Source organism: Limulus polyphemus, unplaced genomic scaffold, assembly GCF_000517525.1.
Source record: "Limulus polyphemus unplaced genomic scaffold, Limulus_polyphemus-2.1.2 Scaffold949, whole genome shotgun sequence".
Lineage (NCBI taxonomy): Eukaryota > Metazoa > Arthropoda > Merostomata > Xiphosura > Limulidae > Limulus > Limulus polyphemus.
In genome coordinates, this window is record NW_013666559.1 from 131874 (window position 1) to 153655 (window position 21782).

At 32.5% G+C, this 21782-nt stretch overlaps 1 protein-coding gene across 1 annotated transcript in view; it reads left to right on the forward strand.

Moving 5' to 3' along the window:
- The window catches only part of LOC106461387 (laminin subunit beta-1-like), a 134038-nt gene that overhangs the window by 72252 nt on the left and 40004 nt on the right, over positions 1–21782 (forward strand). The window contains exons 11-16 of the mRNA XM_022388335.1: positions 5239–5348; positions 6791–7006; positions 8483–8641; positions 13334–13454; positions 15684–15811; positions 19927–20116. Coding sequence (XP_022244043.1) covers positions 5239–5348; positions 6791–7006; positions 8483–8641; positions 13334–13454; positions 15684–15811; positions 19927–20116 — 924 coding nt within the window. The remainder of the gene's footprint in view (positions 1–5238; positions 5349–6790; positions 7007–8482; positions 8642–13333; positions 13455–15683; positions 15812–19926; positions 20117–21782) is intronic.

Consider the following 21782-nt stretch of genomic DNA (forward strand, 5'->3'; position numbering starts at 1 on the left):
TACTATATAAGTTTAGTTAGTTAGTATTAGGTTTGTTTGTTTATTCTTTATTAGTACTATACTATTTTATTTTGTTTGTATGTGTGTGTGTGTGTGTGTGTGTGTAGTATATATATATATATATATATATATATATATATATATATGCATTGTTTTTAAGCCAAGGTGGTTAAAAGATATATTTGACCCAAAATTCACAACCTATCTTCCTCTATAGACATACATACTCACTTTGTTAATGCTTGTCATAATTTATAAAACACATTACAGATTACTAAGCTTATTCCATGTGATTGTAAGATTGAAACTGTGCTTTAATTGTTCTAGTTGTTTATCTGTCTTCATGCTAGCATCTTCTCTGTTAAATAGCAACACTACTAACTTGAACTCTTGATAATGAATATTGAAAGGGATAATAGTAGGAAGATTGTATATTATGTGTTTTGATAATGAAAATATATCGATTGCTGATAAGAAAATTGTTTTCTTCATATATTGGTAATGGAGTGGTTTCTTTCCTCTGGTTAGTAGTTCAGAATTAGGGACAACTATTTGTGAATCTTCAATTACAAGATCATAACTCACCTCTCACACAGAAATACTATTTCCCTTGTGCATCTGCCTATGAGACTTGCATGTCATTAGCCTTGAGCTAATTCCCACCTAGATTCACATGTTTAATGTAAATTGCACTGGTGCATGATGATGTCATTCTGTGGCAATAGCCCTCTACCAATAGAAGAGTTACACAACCTCCATGCACAGTAACTTGCCCTATACACTTACACTCATGATAACTTAATCCATTTCCTCAGCACTGCATTGAACAGATGTGTTCAAATTTCTTGTCTGAGTTCAATTTGATGAGATATGCATTTGTTAACAAAACTTTGGTTTTTGTCTTATTAGGTTTTTGTTTCAAATGTTTGAATTCTTTTCATGAAGTCTCAAGTGATGGTGATTTCTACTATGGGTTCTAGAAGCTTGTTGACTCTTGGAGATGTTACAGTCTTTGTTCAACATATTGTGGATTACCTCTTGCTTACTAGGCCTCCTCCCATCTCTTTGACTTACATTCTTTCTCCTCAGTTGTGGGTGACTAGTTGGATAACGAATTTAATCAGATTTGCTTTGGGTTGCACCTTAATAATCTAGGAATGTCCTCCACCTTCCAAACTCTTTCTGGATATGATTTCTTGGGTATGTTCTTTTCATTACATATTGCCTGTGTCCTTTAATATTTTCCCCTTTTCGTCGTCCCCACTATCTGATATAGATGGTTCATCAGTCTTCTTGCTAGTAACTTTCTTGTCGAACTGGACCCAGTGGGTACCAGTCTCTCTCTCTTCAACAGCCCATGGTCTTGGCTTTCTGTTGGCAGATGAGTTTTTCATGTTTTCTCCCACACTCCCTCTTTCCACTTTTTTTAATTCTTATCTCTTCTTTCCTTTTTTTCCTTCCTCTGACCCATAAATCTTTAGTTTTAAAGATGTAGTATCAGATCTTTTGGCTAAGCATGTCATCAAGTGGGTGTATTCCCCTTCTTTAGGTTTTTTTCTCTTATCTCTTTGTGGTTCCCAAGAAGACTGGGGACTAGCCTCAAGTGATCAATTTATAGTCTCACAACCACTTTGAGGTTGTTTCACCATTCTGGTTGGATGATTTCTTTTTTCTCCTATGGGTTTTTTCACCAGGTCTGTGGATGACCAAGGTTGTTGGACACCTTCCTACACATTCTAATTGCCTTGTTCTCCAGATGTTTTCTATGTTTCTCTTATTTGAATTGTGTTTTCCAATTAGGTGCTGTTCCCATTGACATAGTATTGGGCCCTCTTTATTTAAATTTACATGTTCTTTCTCATATCCATATGATATTTGGTACACCTGGGTGTTTCATTCAACTCTCATCTTAGCCGGGCCCCACCTTCTCCTCTTCACCATTGAGCCATGGAATATCTGACCATCAAGATTTGCATTTCTCATTCTCTTCCTGCTCGAAAGGTTCTTTTGATTTTGTGGACTCTGACTTCACTGGAGCATCTCATCCCTTTGGGGCCTCCTGCAATGGATCTTGTGAAACCAATGGATTCCTTCTTGAGATCTGTTGTCCTAGACTGTGCACCTTTCCTCTCCTCTACTCATAGACTTATCATGATGTTCAGACCATGCCAATCCTACATATTATGTTACCTTACCACTCTCAGACTGGATCTAAATTTCTTCATTGGTACTTCCCTCTCAAGTTGGTGCATATCTCTGGCATTTGGATCCATGAGGAGAGTTCACACCGCATCAGTATGTTCCAATTTCTTAACTCTTCTGATGGATCACTACATCATGATGCACTCCAATAATTCCAAGATTGATTCTAATATCAGTTGTTTAGGAGCCACCTGTCCCTGTATTCTTTGCTTTTTGGCAATGAACCTTCTCTTTTGGGCTCATTCCCATTGAATCTGTCTTGTTGCTTGTCATGTGGTGAGGGCTATGAACCTTTTTGCAGACTGCCTCTCTCAGCCACACTGTATTCTGCCCACAGAGTTGACTTTTCATATCCAAGACTTTTATTGTATTTGCTATTGGTTGGGCATGTCTCTCATGAACACCTTTGCCACCCCTCTCAACTCCAAGCTTCTTCTGTTCTAGTTAGTCCCCTGTTCCTCATCCTTCAGCTCTGGCTGTCGATGCTTTCAGCTGAGACTGGTCTCACCATTTTCTGTATGTGTATCTTCCTCTTTGACTCTTTCTTTGGGTCCTTGCAATGATACATGACACTTTGTCAAATCCTTCTGGTAGCACCTCTTTGGCTAGCTCAGTTTTGGTTTCCTCTGTTTGTTTGCTCAGCATCCAGATCCTTCTTTCTTTTACTTAATGTTCCCTCTCTATTGCTTCAACCTTACACTTCCCCTTTTCATCAAGGAATATTATCTATCCATCTTCACGTCTGAGATTTGACTGGTCTATCACCCATGAGGTCAGACTCTCTGATCGTGTATCTTTCTTCTTCTCCCATCCCTATCACCCTTCCACTTTGTTTGTATACCAACAATAGTGGCAGGTGTTTCAGCATTGATCCATCCACTGATCATTTACTTTTGGATTTGTCAGTGCCTCTGGTTGGTATATACTTCCTTTGATATGAATGCTCACAGGCTATTTCACAATATTTGCATTGGATTCATTATATGCATCACTCTCTTGTTTCTCATCTTTACTAGAACTTGGATGAGATTTTCCAGGCAGGCATGTGGACAACTCACCACACATTCATTACTCATTATCTTCATCATTAGGCTGTTTTGTCTCCCACAGGATTATGACTTCTCCAGGTTGTCATTCTTCAGTCAACCCACCATCTTTGAGATGAGTAACTGTGTTTCTTATTCTCTCTCTCTTTTAATCTAACAGGATCCCAGGGTATGCTTATTTCTCAAAATCCACATTAGATCAGGGTCAATGGAAAGTGTACAAACCATCTACCCTGGCTCTCCCAGTGCCCACTATTAGATGGGGTGATCGGTGAGACCACTAGAGGTATCATTGTGGTGTACAAGTTTACTCAACTGTGCGATCCAAACTGTATCAATTCCATGGACTGTCATGAAAAAGCCAGCACCAGGATAATGTCTAACCACTTCTTTGACTCATGTTTGTCTGCTTTTAAGAATAAGATCTTGTGGTTACCCATTGTATTGTTTCCAGTTAAAGAACTATCTGACTGGTGGTCCAGTTGGGATCTGAGTATTTCTCCTGGTCTCCCCAGAGTGGATTCAATTGTTCATGATTACATTCTGCCCATCCCAGCATCACTTCAGGCTCTTTTTGCTCTATTTCATCTCAGGCAAAGAGTAGACCCTAGTCGAGGCAAGATACAGTCTCCCATGGTTGGGCTCTATGAAGCCTCTGCCATCAGATGTCACACTCTATGGACTTTTCCTTTGGGTGCTTTCTGAAGGCAGTTCATTTAGATAAAATTTTGCACTAACTCCTCCACTACTTCAGTGTGGGATTCTTGCATTTCTGTGTGTAGAGGTGAGTTATCATCTCAGAAGTTAACATTTTCCTAATCTGAAAATGTATTTCCAATAGATACCTCTTCACACATTCCCACCCTTCCTACTGTGCATGATGGTTATGTCACCCCTTCTCTTGAAGGAGGGCTGTTGTTGCATGATGATGTCCTTATGCACTAGTGCAGGTCATGTTTAGCATGTGAATTTAGGTGGTAGTTTGCTCAAGGTTAATTAAATGCAAATATCATAGGCCAATGCACAAGGGAAATAATATTTTTGTATAAGGAGGACATTTTCCTAATCTGAAATACATTTTCAGGTTAGGAAAATGTTAACTTTACTTGTTTAGCCTATTTGTGCATTAGGCATGGACCAGATTGAAAGATTTCAATTCCTCCATAAATCCTAAAAAAAGATTAATAATGAAAAAAAGCTGTTCTCTTTTTGAATGATATAGCCATGTCTTAATTTCTCATTTTTTTAGATACTGGTATTTGTACTTTTAAAGTAAACAGTGAAAAGAAATATATATATACACGTCTAGTACTTAAGTGACATGCACAGGGGTGGCTGATTGGTTGGAGTCCCTGCCTTTCTGTTCTAAAGCCACCAAAGTGCCTTTTTTTCAGTCATAGAAATTGTCCATAATTATTAAAAAATATGTCTGATTCCACACTTTGCTGAAGAAAAAGATTTCAGCTTTAAAATGAATGGTACACAAGGACTTGTAGGTCTTTATATAATTGAAACATAATTGTTTATGGTATTAAGTGGTATTATGCAAGAATATCTAATTTTAGATTTTAAAAGTTTTTATAAGACTGATTGAATAGGAATAAAAGAGGATTTGTTTACTTCTCATGGAATTCTATCCTTTGTGTACCGAGGCAACCCACTGTTTCTATAGTCTCCTCTAATACCTAACCCCCCAAAAAAATAAACAAAAGAAGTTTTGCCTTATGATGCTTGAAAGTGCCCATTTTTTTTGTCAACATTGTACACTCTTAATGTTCTCTGCACGTTACTGTACACACACACACCATACATACATACACACTTAATAAACTAAGTGCATAAGTTGTTTTTTTTTATTTTTACTGTGCTAAGTTTATTTTTATCAGCAGGTTTTGTTTTATTCTTGGTAGACTAAATTATGGTGACTATACAATTTTAAGTTGAGAAACTTACATATTTCTTTTGGAAAACATCTGTTATATTACTGTAGCATGCAGTTGCAATCTTTTGGGAATTACTGAAAAACAGGGATGTAATCAGTTTACTGGAGAGTGTACCTGTAAAAGGAATGTTGCTGGAAGAGATTGTAATCAGTGTTTGGTAAGTCTTAAGCAAGAGCATGAAGCATTAAAATGATTTAATACAACAGAAAATATTTAGGGGCTAGTATTAGATATAATATTGGATTTACAGCATTTTAGTTTGATTCTTAAAGGTTGGTTACCATTCTTTAAGAATTAAAATTTTGTTTTTTGTATTAAGTATCATGTTAATATTATCTTGAAACCTCAATAAATTAAAATGGTTTTAGTTTATTTTTTTATTTTGTGAGTGAATACCATTCCCCTTTCTTCCTAGTAAACAAGTATTGCTGAATATGATGGTGGCACTCAAACAGTCTTAATTTCAAAATATTCAACATTCTATAAAACTAGTTTTACAATGAGAAGAAAGTAATATTACTATTAAGATGACTGATACTTCTAATGCTCATATCTAATACTGCTTGCAAGTGCATTTGATTTACGTTTTATGTAAATTTAAAAACTTTTTTTTTCTGTTGCTTTTTATTTTATTTTGCAAACAATTGTAACATAGCTTTATATTTTAAATTTTAACTGTAAATCCTACTTATTTGTCCAAGGCAAAGATTAAGGTTAGGGTAAGTTAGGTTAGTGAGTTGTCTCCTTTTATATGACCTGGTGGTTAGGGCACTCAACTCACAATCTCTAGGTCATGGGATCAAATTCCATTCCCAAACATGCTCATCCATTCAACTGTGGGGGCATTATAAAGTGATGGTCAATCCCACTATTCACTAATAAAGGTTAGCCCAAGAGTTGGCAGTGAATGCAGAATTCAACAAGGAGACAAATCTATGATCTGTTATACAACCAGATCTTATATTATATTATTGTAGAAGGGTGCTTAAGGCCAAATGTGTTGCATTATGCCCTGATTTTGAGTTTGTAGTTGTAATAGTTTGCTATGACCTTATGGTTGCCATGGTTGTTGTGCAGGTTTGACAAAAGCAAAACAATAACAAACTTGAGAAATATCATATCCTAGGCAAATTCCAACAAAGTGTTGTGTTGTATCACAATACAATTAGTGGTATAATAAGTTATATTGACAATGAACGTGAACTTTGCTTTAAACATAATATATGTGGAAATAAATGCCAAAGAAACAATTCCCAAATATTAAAAAAATTTTGGAATTGAAATAATTAAATAATTAAAGGAAGTATCCTGTTATGTAAAAATTAAAAAAGTTATTTGTTGTAGGATGCTTAGAGTACAATATCCATGGCTAGAATGTTTCACTATGTTAACCTGGTATCATTAGGGTTATTATTCCATTTTAACAAATTGTGCCAAGATATATGTGTGTGTGTGTGTGTGTGTATACATATATATTTTGTTCTGTTTCTAGTGTTGTGTGTTATTTTATCCTGATTAAACACATTTTTCTCAGTCATAAAAGATGAAACTTATTAATATATACTTTTACCCTAACATAAAACATTACCTACATGATAGACAGAATTCTGGGGACTTAGTATTGATGAAGTAGGCTGTAAACCATGTGATTGTGACTCAGGTGGTGCATATGATCACAATTGTGATGTGGTAAATGGCCAGTGTCGCTGCCGACCCCATGTCGTTGAACGTCGTTGTGACCAACCTGAATCAGGCTATTTCGTTGGCAACTTAGACTACTTGACATACGAAGCTGAACTCACAAGAGGTTGTCAAGTGAGTAGCTGTTGGTCTTTTATTTAATTTATTACATTAAACATGAGGCTAGAAAAGTGTTTGATTATAATTTTATATCTCTTTTTTTTTGTGGCCACAGGACTCTAATCATGTTTAGCATGCTTTATTGACTTCTACGCCAAAATAAATAGCACTAAGTATAGATTTGGATTTTGTTCTCTACTGTTTTACTTAAAGGTGTTCTTATAATTTAAATTTGATCAAAGCAACCCATGTATGTATATACACAAGAGCCGTCTAGTAGCTCAACGGTAAGTCTGAGGGCTTGTAATGCTAAAAATTGGATTTCCATTCCCATGATGGGCAGAGCACAAATAGCCCATTTTTTAGCTTTGTACTTAATAACAAAACAAATGAACCTACATAGGACAGAAAAATAAAACTAGAAATTTGTGTGATACATGAATTTATTTTATTTAGGTATCTGTGGGTGCAGGAGCCACCTGTTGATGAGAATACACCATCATCTATCAGAGTTAGTCTGTATTCGCATATCTTAAATAAAGTATACAAATAACCATTGTTGAAGGTCAAATCCATAGTGTTCCATACTTTACATGTAAAACTACCATTCACTGCCTATAAATGAAAAGAATGAAACATCTGAGAAATAGAACAAATTAACACAAATAGGCTACTAGGGTTGATAAGTTAAAAACTTTTCTTCTGATGTTTGCATTCCAACTCTCATATTGGTTGCATACCTATATAAACTGTAACAGCATTCACTAACCTTAAATGATTAAGTCAGTATATACTATTAAATAAGAAAGAACATTTGTATTTTCCTTCTTCATATACATAAAAGAGAGAGAGGAGGTTATATTGTATATCACATTATTCAGTTTTGGGGAGGGGAAATTTTAATATACTTCTATTAATTAATAATATAGTTTCAAGGTTCATATTTTAAGTTGCTACAGTTGACCAGTACTTGGTACTGACAACTGAAAAATGACTATTGCCATGATGGTGATTTTGGCTGACTCTCTGTTATAATTTTTCAGTATTGTTCTTTGATTGAAATAAACTTGCATTAGCTTTTCTCATTTCTATGAATCGTATTAAATTAAGACATCCTGTAAGTACAGGAGAAATTATGGTATGCCTATGTTTCTTTCACAAGGTTTTGTTTACTTTTATTTACTCAGAATTCAATTCAGCTTTCTTAACTTTAATATATTGAAGGTGTCATGAAATTAATAAACTTGCAGCTATTAGGGCAGCTTATAGTATCTAACTTAAAATAAAAAATAGGACATCAGAGAGGTATTCAGAAGGAAATCTCGATGAACATGAACTCTGGAATACAGCTAAACAGTTAAACTTCATATATATTGCATCCTTATTACTGTACAATAGTAGGATACTGTACTGTAGTAGGATACAATATTCCTTTTCCAGTCCCTGGTTTGTAATGTATTTTTTATTTTGTCCTGTGTTGATGTTTTATAGAACTGCCAGGTAATCGTCAGAGAACCAAAACCTGATAGAAAATCAACATGGACTGGCCTTGGTTTCATGAGGGTGTACGAAGGTTCCAACCTTAAATTTAACATCAGTGATATTCCACAAACCCTGGAGTATGGTATTATTATTCGTTATGAACACCAGGTTAGTTAGTATTCAGCTCTCTTGAAATTTCTTTTTATCTTGATATTACTCATAGTTAAAATCCTTTATCGTTTATTACAATGGTACACCATATATACTGTAGTTATAAAAAACGGTAAGTACATTTTACTATTACATGCATTTCTTTAATTTATGTTACTTTGTATTATTCATATTGTAAGGAGCAATGTTACAATCTATGTCAATAATATAAGGATAATTACTTAGGCTAGACCTTACAACTTTTTCTGTTCTGTGTGATGGTCTTGGTTATAGACTATTGCTCTGTAGTGCAATTTCTACTGTAGGAGGCTTTTGCACAATACGCTAAGGACCATGATTTACCCACTGTGTGAGTGTGAAGCATTACAATAAGCAAAGACAAACATTATTGTGTTAAGCTATTTTCAGCAAAGAACCTAGAATTTGTATGTGGAATCATTTAGTTGAAAGTGTTGAGTATTTAGACCCAGTGTAACAAGAATATATTGTTGAAAATAACAATTTTTTAATACAGAGTAGTTTATTACATGATATACTATACACGACTAGTAGGTTAATCGAAATAATAGAATGACTATCTAAATATGGAAAGAAAATACAAGATGATTGATTTACATGTATTAAGGAGCTAATATCCAACAATTAAGAATCAAACATTTAAAAATTAAGCATATAAGATATTATTTTAAATATGAAGGGATCATGTATACAGATAGGTGACAAGTTTTTTTTGAATTGTGATTGCAAAAAAAACAAGCTTTTAGCTAGTAATTTATAGCTAAGAACTCTGGGGTGAGTGGTGCCTGTCCAGGTATACTGATTCGTAATTCGCACTAAACAGTCTTTCAGATCATTAATGAGGTGTAGGTTCTTCCTCATGGTATATTGCATCACAAATATGCCCATCCTGAACTGTATGCTCCTGGACTAGCATGAGTAAAGCAGGGAAGAGATAAAGAGATTGTTGCCCATACTTTTGTTCCTGACTCGATCCTTCAGACTCAGCCTGCTTTTCAAAATAAGGTGTCACAGTCAACCATTCCACTTTATCTGGTGCAGCGCTCTTCCAGACTCCCCAATGTGCTCTTTCCCTACTCTTCTCTGGAGTATGGATGTCCTTGCTACTTACCAGCTCCTAGCCACTGGTGTGATGGACCATGGAGGCTTCATCTTGAGTGTGATTTTTCCACTCAGTTGCGAGTAGGACAGTAGGGTTCTGCCAGTGTAGATGGTGTGACAATCCTCCTACTTTGAATCTGATATACAATTCCAGATGCCAATTGGTTTTGGACTGGATTTTTCCAACATAATGCAGTTCATCCCTCTGGCTGGGAACCCTCCTTCCTACAGCTGCCTGGATGTTAGTTCGTGGGTGTGCTGGTGTTGGTTGGAGCTTGACTGGCCAACATAAGTCTTCATACATATGATTGGGCTGGGACCCCTTCTACCATGGACTGGATGATACATTTCCAATGCTGCATGGTTTTAGACTGGAGTGGACCCTCCAAATTCCACCTTCCTACCATCACACAAATTTTGGGTTCATGGGTGGCTAGTGTTGGTTGTGTACTAAGTCTGCACACATGTTGGCTTGGGTTCTCGGAACAGAAGTCTTCTTTCCCTTCTGGTTCCTGGGTCTGAGGTGAAGATGGTAGGGACTCTTCTCCTATCATGGACCAGATGTTCAGTTTCCTGTGCCACCAGATTTTGGACTGGAGTTGACCCATTGATTATAGTCTGACATGCCCTAGCCTCTCTACACCAATTGGTACATCCGTTTGATTATTAGATGTACTCCTTTTCTGCCCGATTTAGCAACACTTACCATCACAATGGGTGAAGAGTATACCTGTTTCAGATGTGGTGTGGTCTTCCAAGAGTGTGTGTGTTCCTCACCATAAAGAGGTCACACTCCATGGGTTTTCTTCAGATACCTTCTGAAGGATGCTCATCTAGATGATTTTACACCAGTCCTTCTACCAGATCAATATGTAACTCTAGCTATTATGTGATAGGAGATAAGTTATTGTATCAGAAGTTATAATTTCCTACACTAAAAATGTATTTCCAATAGATACTTTCCACTTCCAGTGTGCCTTTCATGCCTAATCTCAAAGTAAAGATTGGGTTGTACTGCATAGAAGGAGTCAGCTGTGCTAGGAGGGTGTATTGCTCTCCTATTGTTGGTGGGTTGTCTCATGCTTATTTGCATGCAACAGCACAGCTGTACCATGTGGAGGTAGGTGGAAGTATCAAGGCAAGTGGCAAGCATACAGAGAGCAGTAATAACTGCAAAAATCTATTATATAACGAAAATTATTACATCTGGCAGGACATGTTATTATCTGTTTAGTTTTAAATCTTTCTAGGATGTCTATCATGAAAGAGTTGGAAATTAAATATCTGACTGCAGTGTATTTGAGTATGAAAGGTGGTAGGCAAAGAATAGAGAAAATACTGTTTGTGTGTTTGTCATAAGCTTTACTAGTAAAAAAGTAATTTTTTCATCAAAAGGTCTCAAAACTTAATGTTTTTGTATCACGTTACTAGTGATATAGAATATCAAGTAGCCACTATAGTATTGCTGCATAAGATAATCAAAGAAAAAGTATCAAACACAGTACAGAAATGTTTTTAAATATATTAACACTTCATAATTAAGTTACATGTGTTGTCAGAGTGCATTGTGATTTGCATTATTTTGTGCAGGCAAATTGTGTAATTTTGTCATATATTTAGTTAACCTAGTTGGTATAATGGCATCTACCAACAGTGAGCACTGCAACTGAGGCAATTTGAAAGCTATGAAGGGCTTTATAAAGAGCTTACAAGGGCAGTTACGGGCAGTTTAAGGAAGGTAGGGTAGTTTCAGGAGGTAGGCTTGTCTTTACAGTTTGTCTGGGAATTCCAATCTTAGCATTACCTTAGTTCAGGGAAGAACCAAGTACATGAGTGACTACTTAAAATTATTAGCACATGACATAGGCTTTCAGTATACTTGGTTAAGCTGCATTAGGTTTGAACTACCAAATATTTCTGGTGTTCACCAACTGTGACTGCAAGAAGCGATATGCTAATCTTCAAGGGCAAATCCAGGATCCTATTGCAGAAGCATGTTTGATGAGGTTGTACATGTTTAAACTGTAAAGGACTCATATTGAAGTGTATTTCATCTTTAATGTTGTGGGGACGTTGTTCATTTACATATCTATATAGATATATTTACATTATTTGTTGTATTTTGAAGCACAAGACTTGAACACCTTTGAATCCAGAAATTGGGAATACAGTTTCCATAATTAAACTTTTGGTTATTGATAATGTTTAACTTAAAGACTGCAGCTGCTCTAAATGTGCATGGCATTTTTGGAAGCCATACATCGTATGTGGCACACTTGCACTTAACTGTCAGAGACACAACATACCCTATACGATGAATCAGCAGTGAATTTGTTAATGATGGAAGTGTCAGTAATGGCGATTAACTTTTTTTTATGTGGGTGTTTTGTAATTAGTATTATTTATGTTAGTTTTATAATCTTGTGTGTATAAAGTTGATTAGATTAGACAACCAATCTAAAGTCTTAATTGACTTATTCCAATTTATTCAGGTGTCTAGTGCTTGAGTTCTTTTTGTATGTATTGTACTCTATGATTTCATGCTGCTAATCCTTAATCACACATTAAATGTCACAAAATTTGTGTGTTTTGTGACAAACACTATTGATAGTATAGAAAACTGCTATTATTAGAAACACAGTAATTTCCACAAGAAAATCCAATACTTGTTAATGCTTAAAATCCAGTATGGAGCTCTGAATCATATATTTAGCAGAATTAAACAAGATTGTATCATTTCTTCAACTTCAAGATAAGTTGGGCATCTTTGTGTTTTTATTATTCAAAATAGTTTCCTTCCTAAAAAAATATAAGTAGAGATGTTTGGAGAATGTGTATTAAAATTGTTACATTTGGAATTCTCTTTTGTTGTTTATGAAGTTTATTTATAAAAATAATATATTTATTTTACATACAAAATTTCAGTTCTAATAGTCAATGAAACATTTTTATTGGTATTTTTTTGTTTTATTCAAGTATAATAATAGGTAGGCAATCGTTGTTTGCCTACCTATTATTATATTAGCATGATGAGCTTTCATACTCAAGTAAATTATTCAAGTATAGTTGGCCACTGAATTTGTTAAGGCATTATGAGAGCCAGTATGTAACATTCTAAATTGAGAAAGATGTAGGTTGGTAGGGTTGTAAGAGAGTAAGTACATTTTTATACATTTAAAAGTAGAATTTTACCACTAATAATATAGATATACTCTCATTCTGGTTGTGAAGTAGTAGTTAGACCATCAGATGGCAAGAGCACTATAGTTCTCATCCTGTACATTTAGCCATAAATATGCTGGCTTGATTATGGCTTCTATTAAGTTTTGTATGTTTAATAGGTGTATCAATTAATCATAGTTAATACACATATTAAAAGCATTTTCCTAATGAGTATTTAATGTGCTCTGTCTATCATCTGTAATGTAATATAATATAACCTCTAATCAGATAGTATTATAATGGATTAGAATATCTACTAGTTTAGCTATAAGATATGCAGTGAGGAAATTTCCAAACACTGCTGTTTTTGCAAGATATATATCTGAATTATAATTGTGTATTTTACAGCTTCCAAAGGATTGGAAAAAGGTTATAGTCAGCATTAAGAGACTAGATCCTATTGAACAGTCAGGGCCTTGTGCTCATACTAAACCATCTAATGACAAGAAGATAATCCGTTTATCCTCAGGTACATTTCGTATGCATTTTATGACTGTACACTCGCATATATATGTGAGGATGTATTATTTTTAATATCCTAGTATATACAAACTGTGTATGAAAAGTTATTAGGACTTAAATCTATATACCTTCATAAGAGTGTAGAAAAAAGTTAGAAAAAAATAATTATTGTTGTTTTGTACAATTTGTACATATGTGGCCCATAAGACTTTATAGTAACAGAACCATTTACAAGTTTCTTGAGGTTACTGTTGCACATGCATGCCAAGAGATTAAATAATTTCTTTCTTTTTTTGTGACCATATATTTGATTTTATGATTTAAACATTTAAAAATAGGATAATATGGAGAATGGTGGGGAATTTGTGCTAAAGATGAAGATTATCTATGAAATGTGAAGCTCTATCTAGAGTCTTCTAAAATTAACTTTAAATTAATTTAAAGCTTACTCTTGTATTTGTGGAAAGACTACATTTTTGTGTTAAGTAGTAAAAGAATAATGTATTATTTTAAGGGGAAAACGTCTTTATATCAAGCTGGGTTTCTGTGAGAGCTCTATTGTATTTCATTATTCACATGTGATTTATACAGATCTATTAATACCTTTTCCTATAAAAATGTAGCTTCTGTAAGCCTGGTAGTAATCATTTAAACTTTATTCCAAGACTAGTTATCACAGTCTATAATAAGAAAAGAAGGCTTAAAAATAATACTCTTTGGTTAGAATGTAAAGTTAAAAAAAAATGTTTCAAGCAACTGTTGTTCATTTATTAGTTGCAGTACCTGGTAAAGAGCATTTGTTTGAAATATTGTAACAAATTCATTTTTTATAACTGGTATTTTAATTCTATATTTTTTAAACTTCATTACACTATAATAAGTCTAAAAATGAATGTTTAATAGCTTTTGAGAATATTATTGTTGAGTAAACAAATATATACTTTGAACCATACTTCTTGAATATTTTCTATATGTTTGTTGCCAGATATGCCTGGTATCATAAATGCTGTTTAGAAACATTTCCAACATTTTAATCATGTGTTCTGTTTGATGGAAATACAATTTAAGTTGTTATTTTATTTGGCAGTTTTGTTTAAGAGCATTTTATATGTGTTCAGTTGGATTCAGATTTGTAGAACATGCCACCCAGCCTATTTGCATAATATGCTTCTCATCCAGGAAGCTACAACACAGTTGAGCATGATGGGGGATTGTGTTATAATCCATTAAAAAAAGCTCTTTACCTTCATATGGTAACAATAATGGTTGTAAGACTGCATCCCTATGTTGTTTGGTATTCATAGTGCCATAACATAGCACATAAATGTCAATATGATCACCAATGGTGACCCATGTTCAAACCTTTATGTCACCACTGAAACCTGTAAACAGGCCATTTGTTTTTATGTTGTTTGACCAAATCACATGTTCTTAAGTTTACTGAAGACTTACTGTTTTGTAGCAATATGTCAGAGGAACCATACTGTCATTCATTTAACTTAAAGATGAACCCTTAAGAAACCTGTTTTTGACAATATGCATGCTAATTTGATGTCCAGTTTCTGCTATGAATTGCTGATTCAGTTGGAGAGATGAGGTCTTCTGATTGCTTCAAGCCCATAGTTTCAAATATTGGTTGTTTTGCAAAATTGTCAACAGTGGTCTACTCTATCCATGTCTCTGTCCAACTGTATTGGCAGTCTAAAAGCAAGTCAACATCCCACTAACAAAACTTTGTGAGAGTCAACTCTGTAATTACTTGCTATGTTTGACCAGCTTTTAACTTTTTTGTCCTCCTCAACATGGAACTGCTCTTGTCAAAAAATGGTTTAGATAGATAAGTGTTATAAAATTTGACTGATCTTTATATGGATCAATAGTAGATATAGATTATTGTACAGTAAAATGTTGATTTTCTATAAAACCTAAGGTGTACCTTTTATTAATTTAAAATAGATCATAATACATATTGTTATTAAAATATGCAAAATGTAATTGGCTTAACAATGGCAATGTTGTATGACATGCACTAAGGCATCTGCATTATTGCCTATGTAAGGTGTATATATAAGAAAACAATGCTGAAATTTGAAGGAACATGTATGTAAGATATTACATATGTAATATATAGTATATGTACTTGGACTTGTATTGAAAACATTGATTAAAAATGTTGAAATTGCACAAATTTTTATGACATGAATGCTTAGTGAAATTTACTTTCCTTTTGTTTCAGGAGAAACACATGTCCTAGTACCTCCATCAGTTTGCTTAGAGAAAGGAAAAATGTACACAATTCGTCTTAAGTTTAAGTACTACAATAGACAAAAATTCAACCCTCAAGCATTTGTGTATATTGATTCTGTAAGTTTTTGTACCTTTTCAAAGATACTTGCATTTGAAAATCTCAAAATGTTAAAATCAAGTCAATATAATTCTCAGAAAATGTTCAGAAGTTTTATGACAGTGACTTTTTTAAAACAGATCTGTGTATTTTTCTTTCTATTTTTATTTGCATTTACAGTTGGCCACTCTCTGTTTTTTGAAAAACTAAAATCATTTGGCTGGTTAAGATTCATTTTATAACAATATTTAAAGCTGACAAGAAGTACTGTTTTGCATCAAACATTTTATAATGATAATCTTTTTCATTGTAATGTTTTGATTTTTGTTGATAAGATTTGCTTTTTATTGGAAATGAACTGGGTATTTGTAATCAGAAACCATTATTAGGCAGGAGATAAAAGATCTTGGCACATATTTAAAAAAAAAATATACTTAAATCTTGTTGGTTTTATAAGTCTTACTTAATATTAATTGGTAAGATTTAAAATGTGGTGCTACAATTTCAGGACCTTTAAGACCCATGTGATATGTATATTACAGAAATGGATGTTTTAAAAGAGAACTAGATATCCAATTGTATCATGAAGTGCACAAGGTCTTTGTTTTCCTACAAGATATTTCTAGAAATATTAGGGATAGTATATATATATAAAAAAAGCAATTAGTGATATAAAAGCAGTTGCAAAATTATGAACCTATTTTATAGTAAAAACCTCATTTTATAAAAGGCTTACTTATTATTACATCAGTATTTTTAAGATTTGTATGAATGTTACAGAAAGAATAAATAACCATTATTAAAGGTTGTACTTTTCTAACCATCTATTCTAGTACAAGAGCTAATATTTTTATTGGTTCAGATGTTATACACTTCTCTGTGGTAATATTATTACAGATATTTAGTATTTGGTTATTTTGCTGAGTAGTAGTATTTATTCCTATGATTTTCAGTGATATACAATGTATGTTTTGTATTTTTTGTACACAAGTCCCTCCAATTTTGATATTTTTCAGAGAATTTGATTCTGCTTTCTCATGTTAAATAAGGCTTATCAAACTTTAAGTGAAATAAAATTATTTTAATATAGTAATCAGATGTTGTTTTTTTAACCATTGATATTCACCTTTTATGAGGATCAGTCTATTTTAATCAGCTTTTTTACTAAATAACTTGTTCTCAGCAAATCTAGTTTATAAATGACTTTAATATTCATTTATAATTTTTATAATATAAAGTACTATTTTGTTTTTAATAAACATTTATGAATCTATTATCAGAAACTATTTTGTAAGCCTTCATATTTTTGTTTTACATTTTTGTAAAACTTCATTCATACCAGTTTCTCAAATTAAGCTTATTGCTACCATGAAGTAAAGGCACACTGAAATGTTAATTTTTTCATTAGCACTTCTCATTCCAATATCCTTGCTCAGTATTTAAGGAATTTTAGGTTTAAAGATTTATAAGGATTGTACACGTGTTTCAAGAAGTTGAGATTGTTTATAAAATATTTTGGGTTCTGTAAAAAAAGTATTACTGGCAGGTGTATACACTAGAAAGGCCAATTAGAGGATAAGTATTTATCTGGACTTTTTGAATGATCCTTTGTTGAACTTGTATTAATGCATCCTATTTGGTTTATAACTTGTCTACCTTTTACAAAATTTCATATTTTATATTTACTTGTATGGTCCATGGTTTCTTGTGTCCTGTGAAACCAATGAAACTGTTTGTGTGAATAAATGTATCAACCACAATTGAAACACTGAAAGCTGTTGAAACATTAGAAACCAATTTTTTTGAAATTTGTGATAAAAGTCATGCAAATTGCATGTTTGTTTGTTTTTTACACATTCTTTTTAATTTGGCTATTTAGAACTGACAAGTTATGATATTGAATGAAGGATCTCTTGAGCAGTGTATTTTTATGAGACGAGATAGATCCTTTGATTATGAATACAAAATGGACAGATTAAGAGAAAGGGGAACAAAAACTAATGTCTGAACATTTGGTTATTCAAACTTTGCCAAATAACTGGCTTCTTATACCTACTGAAAGCACTGGCCATTACATCTCTACTCCACAATTATGTTAAGTGTATAGATACATGTAGATATAAATGTTTAATAGCACTGAGAAATAAATAATAGAAGATGAATATCTGTTAATTCATTTAAAAAAAAATATATGTTTAATCACTAGATTGCTTACTATTGAAACATTATGAGCTAAAGAGCAGTAATGAAGTCATAAGAGTGAGATACATGCTTTTGGATGTTCTGTTTGGGGTTCTTATCCATTCTTTCTTTAACACTTTTCTAGATCTGAAGTAATTTTTCATCTCATTAGTTTCTGCAAGTACTAGGTTTTTAGTATTATGTCAGTTTAGAGATATTTGTGATTGTGATATTTATGAAATTTTTCAATAAAAATTATAACTATTACTCTAATGACCATGGCTATTTGATATGTATATATCAGATCTACAACCTGGCTGGATAGATTAGAAATTGTATTGTTACATTTTTACTCTTTTCTCATCCTTAGTGAAAGGTTTATTATCTATTCATCAGCTGTATGATAACACATTTATTACTTTGGATTTTTAACAAGAAATAGGAATATTTTAAGACTATGAAACTTGAATCACAAAATATTGCTCACTGCAAAAACAAAAAAAGAACAGTAGTATAATTATCTTTTGTTTAGACTCAAACTTTTGGAAGCATGAGATATATATATGTTCACTTCTTGTAATAAAATGTTTTTGTCTGAAGATTTTAAATGTTTTTTTCAGTAATTTGCATATTTTTAGTATTTTTACATTTTAAAAAATAAAAGAAGCTTTGTTGTACATAATAAAACTTTATTACATTCTCCTGAATTCTTTCTTCAAATTATAAGAAATTATGGTAAATGTATTTAATATTTAATAGTATTTGATAATAATATTGTTATTTTTTTGTTCTGCTATTCTCTGATTAATTAGTTAAGTTTTCCATTTAAAATAATTTTAAACAAAATGCAACTCATTATGCATTTTAGTTTTAATGGTGATGTAAATTTTGCTTGTACATTCTGTGTTTATCCAGTTCAAATTAAAGTAGTTATTCATTTATCAAGTATCTTATAAAATTTATTAATTTATGAATTTAATTAATCAAAATTAATGTGATTAATTATGTAAATGTTTAATTTTTCTAGAAACAAAAAATTCTTAGACAGCAGTTAATACACCTTAAGTTGTAGCAAAATCAAGTTCTGTTAATTGATTATTACAGAGTCATCTTTTTGCAATTGGTTCACTTTAAAGGATCATTATTATACTTATAAAATAGGCAGTTTAATATTAACTTTTATACATTAACATGTATGTAGGATATTAAGCAACTCTCACATGTGATGCTAGTGTTATTGTTGTAATTAAATTATTTTCTATAATTGTTTTTCTCCATATAATAATAAAAGCTGAAGAGTCTTGAAGCACAATATTTGTGCACATATTTATAAAAAATGTTTTTGAACATTAGGCAAGGGTCATTATCATTTCATATTACAGTACTACAGAACTTTAACCTTACTATGCCTATTTTTTATTTGACGTCAAGTTAGTTACCTCCCCCCAATGGCTCAGCTTTATGTTTAATGGCTTATAGCACTAAAAACTGGATTTTCATACCTATTGTGGGCACAGCACAGATAGCCCATTGTGTAGCTTTGCGCTTAACAATAAATGAAACAAACAAAAAATACATAAAGGTATTGAAAAGTCTTTTTTTTTATAAATAAATAAAGTCATTTCCTTAGTTTGTAGAAAATAAAATCTTTTATGACAGCTTTGGCATTAAATAATTTACAAACTAATACATCACAAATGACTAACAAAATGTGTTTCAGCTAAGCCTTCTTGAGCTACGGTACTGGGCAAAGAATATAATTTTCACGTATCTTTATAAAGCAATGCACCATTCTTACTCAAAACCAGTATGGATTATTTCAGAATAGCATTTGAAAATGCTTGTGGCATTACTGTGCATGTTTCACCATACTTGCTTGTGTTTGTGCTTCACAGATTTAGTGTTATGTCAGTTAGTCTAAATAAAAGCAATCTTTTTTTTCTTTTCTCTTTAGATTGTTCTTATTCCTCAAATTGACAGGATTCCATTTTTCCAAAAAATATTTGGCAGTGAAAGAAATCGTGACGAATTTAAAAGGCTCCATTGTGATGAGATTTTATTTTCTGTTTCTCAAAGGAAACTACCAGACGTTTGCAAAAAATTCCTGTATAGCATTGGCTTCTATGTATTTGATGGAGGTTTAAGTAAGTTTAATGTGTTTATTTCACTTGTAACATTTAAAATTTTTCATTATGGTACATTTTCTGGGAATGAAAGCATTTAACTACTAGATGTATATGTTCTTTATCATAACATTTCTAGTGTTAGTTATTAATATATCTTAATCAATTTATATTTTCACACCTTGGTCACAAAATGTAGTCCTCGTAAGTAATTTTTATACATTGCCATGGTCATTATTTATCTAGTACTTATATAACCAAATAATGTATGACAAAAAGGTCATATTGAAGTGAAGTGATTGTTTTTTTTTACAATGCTCTAAGAGTCATTTTTGATTAATTGACTGAACCTTATTGTCATCATTTAGTTCTAGATGTCTACATACTTGTTTTAAGTATTGAGGCATAAACAAATACATGTTGTATTTGATAACTTTAAATTTCATAATATTGTTATTATCAGTCAAAAATGTATTATAGAACTGCACTAAAAAACATTTTGTTTACATTTCTCTGAGCAATGGACTTTTTATCCAGTGTTGATAACCATTGTTAGTCACTATTAATGTACCATATACTATTTCATTTTTGGTAATTTTTATGTTTTGGTAGTTCAGTTTCCAAAATAATTACAATTAGATTATGTTTCTAACTTGTTCCGAGTGAAGTAAAAAATAATTAAATTATTAATAAATAGGGCCCAACCACTATTACAGTATTTTGTGTGAGCCTTTAGCAGTTTGGCATAATCTCTGCATCAAAGGAAAATAACAATAAAGCTATAGCTCTACTTATATATTTGTGAATGAAATAATTAATATCATTATCTTTTTTTCTACCTAATTATGAGCCATTGTGCCAAATGATGTAGGTCTCACTATTAATGCTTACAGGGTAGCTTGCTGCTTTCAAGAGCTGAGAACTTAGTAGGGTAGTGCATTTACGCTGTTAACAGGATATCAGTTTTAATCCTATTTTACCTCATTTAATTGTCTTCAAGAAAGGTACAGAAAAGCTGATCATGATATATTATAATAATTCTAATAGTTGAAACATAAAGCCCTTTTTTAGATTTTCCAGATTAACATTATAGTGAATAATAATTAATTATACTTTTAATATTAGGCCCATTATATTTTTAAATACAAAATTCTTTATCTAGTTTGTTAGAGATTTTCAAAAGTTAGAATAGTGTATATAATAATAGTATTCCAACCACACTCTTTTTGACATATCCATTGCCAATGACAGGTTTTTTGCTTAATCCAGAGCTCATCAGGCTGGCTAGGACACAAGAAACACAGTAATTGTTATGGTGTGAGTGCTTCTTACAAGCTGGTGAAACATGATTATAAATCGATCTTTATATATTTAAATGTTTTACACTCACAAAAAAAAGAAACCTATCATTCTATAGGTATTTGAAGAACTTGTAGCATTCTGCCACAATTTAATTCTTCATATTGTTGGCTGACACTGGGCAGCTGGTACATAATTGAATAAAGTTGTTTAAATATTTGTTTAAGAACAAGTAAAAGCTTGGAATGGTCTGTTCTTTCATTGGGGGTGTGTCTGTGAGCCAGACTAGTTTCGAAGAATTCCACTCCTCATCAGTGATTCTGGACACTACCACCAATGATGAGGAGTGAAATTCTCCAAAACTAGACTTAAAATAAGACCCAAAACT